At 38.5% G+C, this 11,513-nt stretch overlaps 1 protein-coding gene across 1 annotated transcript; it reads left to right on the top strand.

Moving 5' to 3' along the window:
* Positions 1–2,635: 2,635 nt before the first annotated feature.
* On the top strand, positions 2,636–11,152 carry LOC103698343 (small ribosomal subunit protein eS4x-like). Its single transcript, XM_039122743.3, has 5 exons — positions 2,636–2,776; positions 8,760–8,837; positions 8,959–9,139; positions 9,244–9,341; positions 10,354–11,152. Exons 1-5 carry the CDS (start codon positions 2,774–2,776, stop codon positions 10,789–10,791), a joined length of 798 nt encoding a protein of 265 aa, XP_038978671.1. The 5' UTR covers positions 2,636–2,773; the 3' UTR covers positions 10,792–11,152.
* The last annotated feature ends 361 nt before the right edge of the window (positions 11,153–11,513 follow it).

Here is an 11,513-nt window from a genome sequence, read left to right as displayed (position 1 = left end):
AGGATCAGATTATTTGCCACTCACTCATTATTTTTCTTTATATTTATTTATTTATACGTTCATTCGTATATATATTTTTATTTATGCATTTATTTATTTATTATTTTATCCATTGAAATATATTTATTTATTATCTTATTTATTTATTCATTCATTCGTTCGTTTATATAAATATTTATTTATTTATTTATTCTTTTCTTTTCTTTTCTTTTCTTTTATTTCCTTTTCTTCTTTTTTTTCCTTTTCTTTTTTTCTTCTCTTCTTCTCCTTCCTTCCTCTGCCCCCTTCTCTGTTCTTCTCCTCCCGCGCGGCCGGTAGCACCGGAAGGGGGCCAGGCTGCGGCGGCCGCCGGAGGGGGCCGGGCCATGGCCGGCGGCAGTCTCGGTGGCCGACGGCGCTAGAGGGGGTGCGGCACTACGGCAGCGGGGGAGAGGGACAGGGTGCAGCGGCGGGGGAGAGGGAGGGGGTGCGGCACTGCAGCGGCGGGGAGAGGGAGGGGGTGCGGCGGCGGGGCACTGCAGCGGTGGGGGAGAGGGAGGGGGTGCGGTGGCGGGGGAGAGGAAGGGGGTGCGGCGGCGGGGCACTGCAGCGGCGGGGGAGAGGGAGGGGGTGCGGCAGCGGGGCACTGCAGCGGCGGGGGAGAGGGAGGCACAGTAGCGGCAGCGGCGGCGGCGGTGGGGGGGGAGGGGTGGGGGTGCTGGTGGGTTGGGAGGTGGGTTGGGAGAGGAACAGGGCGGCGGGGAGGGGGGGCGGGTCGGTTGGGAGAGGAATAGGCGGTAAGAGGAGGTTTCGGGGGAGGAATTTTTTTTTACATGGGGATATTTTGGTCAAAAATACAGCTTTCCGAAAAAACTGAAAACAGCATTTTCGGAAAGCTCCAAATTGGAGCTTCCCCCCAAAAGCTGTTTCAGCTTCCCGCAAAAGCTGAAACAGCTTTTCAAAAAATTTACCAAACACAATTTTTTAGCTAAAAGTAGTTTTGGAGGGCCAGAAAGTGCTTTTTGGCCCTCCAAAAGCTTCCCCAAATAGGGCCGTATTCATTGGGGCTTACCATCGGCCGATCGTGGTGTTTGTACCCATGCGGGCATGTATTTAGTTCCACATCAGTTATTCGCTGGGTAGATCTTGAATATCTATACAGAATTAAAAAATTCAAATAATATTTTCCGGCTAGCAATTTTGGATGAAGTCCTGAATTATTACAATCGATACGCAATATGTTAAGCTTTTCTGATCAACCTTATGGATATTATAATAAATTTTTGCTTGATAATGCAAGTAGGGAGTCTTAGGAAACCCTTAGCCCACATGAGATCAAGGTAGCATAGCCAAAAACAAAAAAAACAAAAAAAAACAAAAAACAAAAAAAACAAAAAACAAAAAAAAAAACAAATGAAAGAAAGCTCGATATAGATTAGAACTAGAAGCAGCAAAACAAACTAGAAGCAGGAATAATTAAAACTTAGAAGGAAGATAAGAACTAGAAGTAAGAAAAAAATCAAGAAGAAAACAAAAATCTAATCCGCTTCCAGTTCCGATTGCAAACGGAATGCACCCTAATTCTTACACGCAGAAGGATAAGATGTTAGATGTACCAATGGAACTGTTTACATAATGAAATAGTATATTCCAACCCTTTTGCTTAATTATTTACATACAAAAGCACATGAATGATATGTGGAATAGCACTGAGTCTTAATTATCCCTAATGTGCAGAACAAGTCTTTATTGGTAAAATGACTACTCAAATTCATATAACTCTAACATGAGTACATCCAGCTAGATCACAAAAAAGTAAGGAATACAAAGGAAGAGGCACGGCTGATGCAGACGTCCAAAAAAAAATTCACTAGAATGCTGGACGATAAAGGAGGCGACCCAGTCTACTACCCTGTTCGCCTCTCTGAACACATGTGCTGCCTAAATGACTCCTATCATCTGAGCTAATCTGGGAGCCTCCCAGATAAATGGATGACCATCACCATATCTATCCGCTCCACGGATCCAATCAATCACCATAGAAGAGTTCCCCTATAGGTACACTTGCTCGGCCCCAAGCATCCGTCCAGCATAGGATATTCCCTCCCAAGCTGCCCGCAGCTCTACCCCGACTACTGTAAGTCCTGGCGTGCACCGCCCTTCCGTTGCTATCAACCTACCAAAATGGTCTATGATTACAAATCCAACGCCTCTAGATACACCGTTCATCGACCTGCTGCTGTCGAAGTTCACTTTGAGAGGACCAAAGGGTGGAGGTCGGGGTACCCAAGAAATAAGTGCAAATCGGTGCGCGGTGACAGCGTGAAGATACCCCAGATGTCTTCAGCCATTTCAGAAGAAAACACAATGGTAGCGGCGGTAACCTTCCCCGCATGTAGTATAGCTATGTCTACCACCATCCTCAACGACCTTCTCCACTCAAACAAGCCGACATTTTTGTCCAATCAAATATGGTTGGATATAAGAAACAAGTCTTTTTTTTTTTTTTTTAAATGGTTACGATAATCCGTCGTTGAATTTCAACTTGATATCGATGATGGGACACCGGTCTGTTGGTCCAGAGTCCAGACCGGTCTGGGAATGAGAAGACTCGGAGATCGAGGATTCAGCCGCCGTTCATCTCGGATCAGACGGTGCGTAATCACTGCCGGTATCTTCACAAACCCTAGCCCTCGTTATATTCCCGGGCCTTGGCTATTCCTCGGCCGAAGTACGCGAGTCCGAGCGCTTCAGGAGGAGCAGAGGGGGAGGCCGCGGCGCTTAGGAGGACAAAATGGTTCGATTTTTTGCAGTCCTTGTCTCGATCCAAATTATCCAACTTATAGTAGCAATATTAATTTGTGCTGTTGTTTTTTTCCGATCGATCGGGGTTTAATAAAGTTTGCAAGCTTTGCCACTTGATCTAGATTTTTGTTCGCAAGGCTCTGAAAATTTTCTTTGCAACTAAAAGTTCTTTATTAGGTTTTATATGAAGTTTTTCTTATTGAAATCTTTTTGTTTTGGGTTGTGAGACATTCATTATCTATGGAGGATTATTTGGTTGGTTATTATCTTGGATCGATCACATAAGGCTTTTGTTTTTTTCTTTTCCTTTCTTTAAACCGAAGAAGAAAAATGAAGCAACTGAACAGCTTGTATGCTTAAATCATTTGCTTTTTTGAATTGCTTGCAAAATCTTCAGAGCATTTGGAAGCAAAGATTTGTTGCTTTCAAAATAGAGTGAAAATAGAACCAGAGAATGGCAGAAGTTTTCTGCAAATGCTATCTTCCACATCAATTTCTAGTTAACCAGTTTGTCGAGAAAAAAAAACAAAGACAGCTCTAATGCCACATAGGTCCTGAACATGGGTGGGATTCATGATTTTTTTTTTTTTTTGATACATGCAACTGTAGTTGCTGTAGCTTGATTTGTGTGTGTACGTATGCATGTCTGTGTTTGGAGAGTTTCAATTGGGAATTGTAAGAACAAAGACCCTATTTAGTTGGATCCACTATAGGAGGTGACTTCACTTGTTGTTTTAACTATATCCTTATGCTTATTTCATTCTAAATATGCTGACATATTAAAAATGAATGAACATACAATTAACAAAAAAAAGCTATTAATAGAATTTTTTCTTACTTGTAACTTTGCAAACATACATGTATTGTTCGTACTTTCTCTCCTACCCCCCTCTCTTATCTTCTCTTCCCTACTTCACATTCGTTGGACTAACATTAATAACAGAAGTCTTTTTTTTTTAATTATTGGTGGGGATACAGCTTAATTTTTATTAATATGGTTGATTTACAGCTTATAAATAGACCGTCCGAATCATGGGTAGGTCAATTATAGAAGGAAACTCAACATTGTCAATAACGAACTGAAATTTTAGATGAGGTATGACATCTAATGAAAACTAAAACCAGTTTAGGGAAATAAGAAACCAAATATATGATAGAAACCAAATCCAACAGAAAAAATGACACAACATAGAAAATTTTATAATGATATGAAAGTATTAAAATCGCATAACATTTTTTTTTGGGGTGGGGGGGGGGGTTGAAAACTCTGAGTATGATCGTAACGGGGGGCAGGGTTGAAAACACCGAGTATGATCTTAATGGTGAACTAAGCTGATGCAATTACATAACTTGAACATTTGCGACAGGCGGTAGCTATTGGCAGCTGTCATGTGTTTTAACCTCAAAGTCCACCAAGCATTTTTCAAGGAGTATCATAATCATGTGTATGCAAGAGCATTCACCTAGTTCTAGCAAAGATAGAATAAGATATGCACAACCATAATACTTGCCAATTATTGAAGGCACACAAAATCAGCTTTCAATGAAAAAAAGGTTCAAAACTATAGTAGATTCGGAGAAGGCCTGAACAACATAAAAGATTCAACCAACTAAAAGCCAAGGATGGCACACCTTATAGCTTTAGATATGCATCATAAAACCTAGACAAATTGCAGCTGTTAGCATTACACTTCCTGTTTCAAGCAAACCTGTGCAACTTAGGAAATGGATTGAAATAGAAATGATGACTCTGACAGTATCCAGATCTTACAAATGAATCCCAAGTCACAATCCCTCTTGTTGATCTCAGCTCTATCATACACATTCTTCCTAATGCCCTGCTTAGGCCTACTACTAGCCCCAAGAACTCCCATGGCCCATACTTAATGAGAATCACCTTCACAAGCTACCTTCCTTCTTGCCTATCTAACAACCGCCAGAATTTGCTTATACTAGCTGAATTGAACTTCAACAATTATTTACACCATTATATGAGCATGCATTAATTTCAGAAGTCATATAAACTCCAATAATTTGTCAAGAGGCTGAGTTGAAGCATAGCTGAAGTATATTTAATTATCATCACAAATACCTAGACAGCTCAATATATTTAATCATAGAGACTGAAAATTGAGGCCACTTGGTATATAGACCCAATTTCACTATACAAAACCAAGTTTATCTCCAGATTGAAGTACATATAATTTCTACCATAGCTGAACTGACATGTTTTCATGCTTATATGATTTCTATTGTTTTTGCAAAATAAGTTAGATTCTTTACACATAGACATTGCTTTAATTATAGTCTGCTATACATGTCATGTATTCCTTTTACTATGTGCATCTAACTAAAATATTCAGACTGAAGAGCCAAACATATATCTTCTACTTAGATTTATTAGAATTCTCATATCTACCTAACCACGAGAAATGGATGTTGAGAACAAAATTATAATCTCTGGAAGGTTTGAAAACTCACCTTAATGTGAATTGATACCCCCTATACCGAGGCATATTGAAGCCTATCCAGGTATATAGTACTGTACTGTACCACAATATTTCAAACCTTCGTAAACCATGAGGAGATGCATAGTGCAGTATGCACTGTACTGAGATTGTAACTGATAAGCTCCCATATTGCTGTATTTTAAACCTTGATCAATGGTTTTGCCAATTTGGGATCCTGCCAAACCAACCTCCTCTAAAGCACTGGGTGGTGGCTCAATTCTGGGACCTTCATCTGGATAATACGTCCAAAAGAAGACCAGAATATCAATAAGAAAATGTAATAACGTACCCGAGTAATGCATTTCTTTTTCTAAATTTGATTAGCAAAATTCCTTACTTTTTGTAGTATGTACCGACCCCAGTGCGCCATATACTATAAACTATACCTAAATCATAGCTAGCCAATGTTCAGCAGAAGAATATAGCAGAAACCTAATGGAAGACACTTTGTGAAGGAAAAGAAACTACAATCTGCTCAGCCATCAGATAGAAGTGCCATTTTATAGGCAGTAAAATCATTTGGTTTCAAATGAAAGGCAATTTTATTTCTAATTTTCTACCATGAGAAGCATTAAAATTAAGGGAGAAAACTACAAAAACTTGCATAAAGCATATATTTAGATGATTTTTTTAAAACAGAGGACTATAGGAAAGAATACCATCCAGTAAGCACCAAAGTTGGCAAAACCAGTTGCCTTTGTAACATGTTTTTAATATTTCTTTTTTGAAAAATATTTTTATAGTGTTTAACAGGAACTAGATGTGTGAAGATAAATGTGTTGAGCATGTAATGCAAACATGGAAACACGAAGAACTGAACCATCACATCTCATACATGTATCTATTTAGGTTCCTTTCACCTACTCATTCTCTTCTCTGCCAATAACTTACAAGAACAAAGCAAAAAATTCTGAAAGGAAAAAGATTGTCTTTAAGAGGTAACAAATACTCATGGCACTAATACAATGATTTGAGCATGAAACCATATCCTTGCATCTACATGCGCATAAATTTTTTTTGACAAATCCGTGACAGAAACCTAAGTATTTGTCATATAGTAAATGTAGATTCTGAAAAGAATATTTTCTATAACAGAATAAAAATAAGAAGTCTATGGTCAAACAGAAAGAATGACTACATGTATCCACTTCACTAAATACATGGATCTGAGGATGATTGATCAAGAATTAGTAGAAATAAATGGATACATGAATCCAAGCATATCTCTAACAAGTTAAAAAATATGAGCATAAATCCAAAAAGGAAGAAAAGAAAATACAAAGATTCAACCATTGGTAATTGACCATTCATGTTTTCATGATAGATTAATGTTAAGGGGTGCGGGGAGGAGGAGAGGAGGGGGTGGATTAGGGCTAGAGGCTTGGAAATCCACTTCTATGCTTAGGATAGGATTAGGGTTAGGGAGTAGGGTTCTGGAAGAGGGCTATGGTAGGTGGAGGGAATCTCATTGTTAGGTTTTCTGGATAAGGAAGTCTAAAGAGCTAAAGTAAAGGGTAAAAAAGGAGGAGGAAAGAATTGAAGAGCAAACCAGCGAAAATTGGTTGCCGGAGTGCCAATCACAGTGTCAGAACCTAAGTGAGGAGAGCACAGGTGAGGAAAAGAAGAGGTGATAATGGTGAGAACTCGGGATTAGATTAGTATATCTGGAGGGATTGAGAAAACTTGGAGCTTGAGGATTTGGGTGCAGTCAAACCACCCCAACCGTGCCACTTGAGCCGCAGCATCTCATCCTGCAGCCAACTTGGGGATGACCTGAGTCGCTTAATCTCAGCGCATTCCAGCTAGTGTAGCTGTAGCGTATAGAGATATGTCTCAGAATTTGATGCTACTGGACCATCTGTCCAGTTCCAGTCAAGCAAACAGAGATATATGTCTCAGAATTTGATGCTAAAAATGCAATGGTTATTGCAATTTAGCAATAGCTGATTTTCCTGATTCAGAAAATGTATGATGGATTTGGTTGTTAATCAGATTTGGCCTTATGCCTCCAAAAAATTAGCTGATAAGATGTTAAGGCTATACCATTTTACTAGCACGATCAAATGATCCTGGAACTTGCGTACTTCTTCCTTTGAGCGTTGTATTGTGCCAACGTATTGATCTTATGTTAGAAGTGTAATATATCTCTTCAGTTCACCTTTTTGAAGTTCTTTTTGATCAGCTCTTGCAGCTAATTTAAAATAATATTAACAAGTGGAATTGGTGAGCTTTCATGTTGTTATATTCAACAGCCTTACTCCATCTTCCACAATTATTTTATCCTTATTTATTTTTGTTTATGTTTAGTAATATTTATATAGTGAATAGCGTTCTGGATTTGTCACTTTAAGGACCAAAATGGAGGCTAAGACTTCTCTCATAGTAATAATGCATTATGATTAGAATACAACTGAGGAATATATCCTTGTTAATGCCTTCATTTAGTTGTATATTGGTTGTCTTTCTGGAACCTAAAGCATTTGATTAGCCGCTATTGCTCGCTTCTTAAATGCCTTATGAGCTACTTAGGAATGCAATGAGCACAATAGGGTGTCTTATTAGCATACAACCTCTTGTGTTCTGTAACCTCTTATTTCATTTTAGTTTTTCTTTATTTTCTAGTATTTAGCTGTAAAGTTTCCTTTTATTTGAGGGTTCAGAAGTAGAGCTATGGGTTTTCCTTACTGTCTAGTTGAACAACAATAGGGATACTCCATAAGAATTATCAGAAATGAAGATTTTCTTGAGGCTCCAGGTCGTCACTGATGGCCAATCTATCATCATTTTCTTCTTGTGCAGTTTGAATTGACAAATTAACTAGTAATTACTTCTAGAAAGCATTTATTTTTCAAATCACACACCATATCAGGTACATATTAGATACTAATATTCATCATATATTTCTGGGATACATGTCCGATACTTGTACAAGTTATCATATTTTTCAAAATTTAAGAAACACACTGGGTACTTGGTGGACATATGCAGGATACTTCCCTGGTTCCTCCAAATATGAGGGGGAAGCTGTTTAATCTCTTTTCCAATGTTAGCCTTTTAATTGTGAATGTTCCATTTTATAGTTTTAGGACATTAAAATTAAAATATGGAGTATGGTTTGTTGTCTACAAACTTGAATGATAATTATATGATGAGCTTATAAAAGTTGATGTTATATTAAGTATGTACTGTCCTATTATGATAACCTACTATGCTTTATGGATGCTTTTTTGCACACGTGCGTACAAACACACATACATACATTATGTGTGTATGTATGTATACATGTATGCAGTTAATATATATCTATTAATGTATCTTAGCTATGTCTTATCCTATTTTTCAAGATTTGTTATACTGGCATATTTGTGGGGTGTCATGTTTGTATCCATCTCCTTCATAGATTTTTTTTTTCTGGTACTCTGTTGTGTTGCTGTCTAATTCACAGTTCCTTGGTGTGCCTTTCAGGCTAGGGGATTGAAGAAGCATTTGAAGAGGCTCAATGCCCCAAAGCATTGGATGCTGGACAAGCTTGGTGGTGCTTTTGTAAGTCCATAAAAGCTCAACCTGTCTTCTTCTTCTTCTTCTTCTTCTTTAATCAAAAAAGAAAATTACAGAATGCTCTCTTTCTGTGGGATACTTACTGAGTGAATTGACTATCTTTTAGGCCCCCAAACCATCTTCTGGCCCACACAAGGCTCGTGAATGTTTACCATTAATCCTTATCCTAAGAAACAGATTGAAATATGCTCTTACTTACCGTGAAGTCATTGCAATTCTGATGCAACGACATGTACTGGTTGATGGAAAGGTCAGGACTGACAAAACCTATCCATCTGGTTTCATGGGTATGCTTCTTATTCTTCGGTTTTCTTGTCACATACATAGATTTTTTTTTGAGAAAATATTGACTTTTTACCATTTCTATGGAATTTTAATTTGTGATGTTTAGATGTTGTATCGATACCAAAAACAAATGAGAATTTTCGGCTTCTTTACGACACCAAGGGGCGTTTTCGTCTCCACTCAATCAGAGATGAGGAGGCTAAGGTTTGTATATGATTTCTTATGATTGTGCACTAATTCATTGTTACAATGGCTAGGATTTTCATGCTTTTCTTATCTATGCACAGGAACTTTTCTTTCCCCTTTCTCACAAGTTGTGGTTTAGAGTTGGCAAAGGGCCATTGGTCGGTGCAGTGGTAAAGGCTTGGGCTGACAAGTGCAATAGCATGAGTTCAAGTCCTGAGGCAGCCACTCCATGTAAAAAAAAAGCTGAAAGTTAGATCTGTCCCTAGTTCGCCCATCGGAGAACCTCGGGTGTAGGAGTGATGGTGCTTAACTTGTTTAACTTGATTCAACCCATCGGCTGACAAGTGCAATCGCATGAGTTCAAGTCCTGGGGCAGCCACTCCATGCAAAAAAAGGCTAAAAGTTAGATCTCTCCCTAGTTCGCCCATTGGAGAACCTCGGGTGTAGGAGTGGCAGTGCTTAACTTGTTTAATTTTATCCAACCCATTGTACGTCAGATTGGATTACTTGTTTTATAAATGGTCAGGATTGGGTCTGTATTTCTTGACCCGTTTAATGAACAGGTTAGAGTTCAAGGTGATAGATTTTTGACTTATATATATCTGATCCAACCTGATTGCTACCCTTACCTAAGTATGTAGTTTTTATGTGTGTCCTGGCTTCCCAATTAACCTATAGTGTTTCAAAATGAAAATTGCCTGTGATCAGTGGCTCCCAGTATTAACTTTTCCATCAGCTATAATCATTTATTTTGTCTTTGTATTTCTCATTGAAATGGCTTTCTGTGCTGTAGTTTTTGACCAATCAATAATTTTTTTCAGATAAATTCATAAACTATCTAAAACTAGTGTTTAATGTTATACCCCATATCTTGTCTTTTTGAAACAACTAAGGGATGAATTGTTTCAGAGATTCATGCAGAGATATGTTGATGCTCAAATAATTTTAACTCAGACTACAATATAATACTTTTAATCAAGATATCTTTATTTAACATTGTCTTAGAAATCCATTTTTTTCCACTTTTCAGTTCAAGCTATGCAAGGTCCGGTCTGTTCAGTTTGGGCAGAAAGGCATTCCTTATCTGAATACTTATGATGGTCGTACAATTCGTTATCCTGACCCCCTTATCAAGGCAAATGACACCATTAAGCTGGATCTGGAGACTAACAAGATTGTAGATTTCATCAAGTTTGATGTTGGAAATGTGGTGATGGTAACCGGTGGAAGGAACAGGGGCCGTGTTGGTGTCATAAAGAACAGGGAGAAGCACAAGGGTAGTTTTGAGACTATCCACCTCCAAGACGCAACTGGTCATGAGTTTGCAACTCGCCTTGGCAATGTCTTCACCATTGGCAAGGGGACGAAGGCATGGGTTTCCCTTCCTAAAGGCAAAGGTATCAAGCTCAGCATCATTGAGGAGGCTAGGAAGCGACTTGCTGCTTCTGGTGCAGCTGCCACTGTCTGATCATATTGCTTGCTTTCATATTTTGTCTGGGATACTTGGAGTTCTTTGTGGACATGTGGGGGGAGCAAATCCTTGCATCTGATTTTGGTAGCTAAACTTTAATTTAGTTTTCTTTGATTGGCAGCTAGTCTTTGGTTGTGTTTTATTACATCTGCTCTTACAATAGTTTTCATGACTTTTGGTTATTTGTGCTTATCTTATCCTTCAGCAATTTGGTGATGATTATATCAGTTAAAATTTGGTATCAAATGTGCTGTTGCTGTTTACGCTTCTAATTCTAGCTGTTTGTACCTTTTCATTTTTTGTAAACAAACGTGTGCTTGTAGTATGTGATAGCCATTGACTGGTGCTGCTTGCAAAATTCTGAGTCAACTGTGGTTGCTTTGTTCTACAAATTGCTATCATGGAAATTACTGTGTTCTTGGGGCATGTCTTCATGAAATTGTGCTTTATTTGTTACATGTATCCAAAAGCTTTGTGAGAAGGGAAGTTTGAAACAGATCTGGTAACTTCCTTGATGATTTAAAGTGCATTCAAATATGAATACATTTTGATTTAATGCTTTCCATAAAGTGCCGTAAATTTAGATGCTATCCTGTTTGTGTTCGATATTAGAAAATCAAATGTATGGAGCTGGCCAACAATCTTTAGCAAGGTTGTCAGCCATTAGTAATTTTTCCTAGATTGGCAACCAGGCAAACAACTGGATTTTCCTGGGCAGC

The sequence above is a fragment of the Phoenix dactylifera genome, chromosome 2 (assembly GCF_051530095.1).
Source record: "Phoenix dactylifera cultivar Ajwa chromosome 2, Ajwa_hap1_PhDact_Kaust_v1.1, whole genome shotgun sequence".
Lineage (NCBI taxonomy): Eukaryota > Viridiplantae > Streptophyta > Magnoliopsida > Arecales > Arecaceae > Phoenix > Phoenix dactylifera.
Note: the sequence above shows the minus strand (reverse complement) of the source record. Positions and strands in the feature narration are given on the sequence as shown.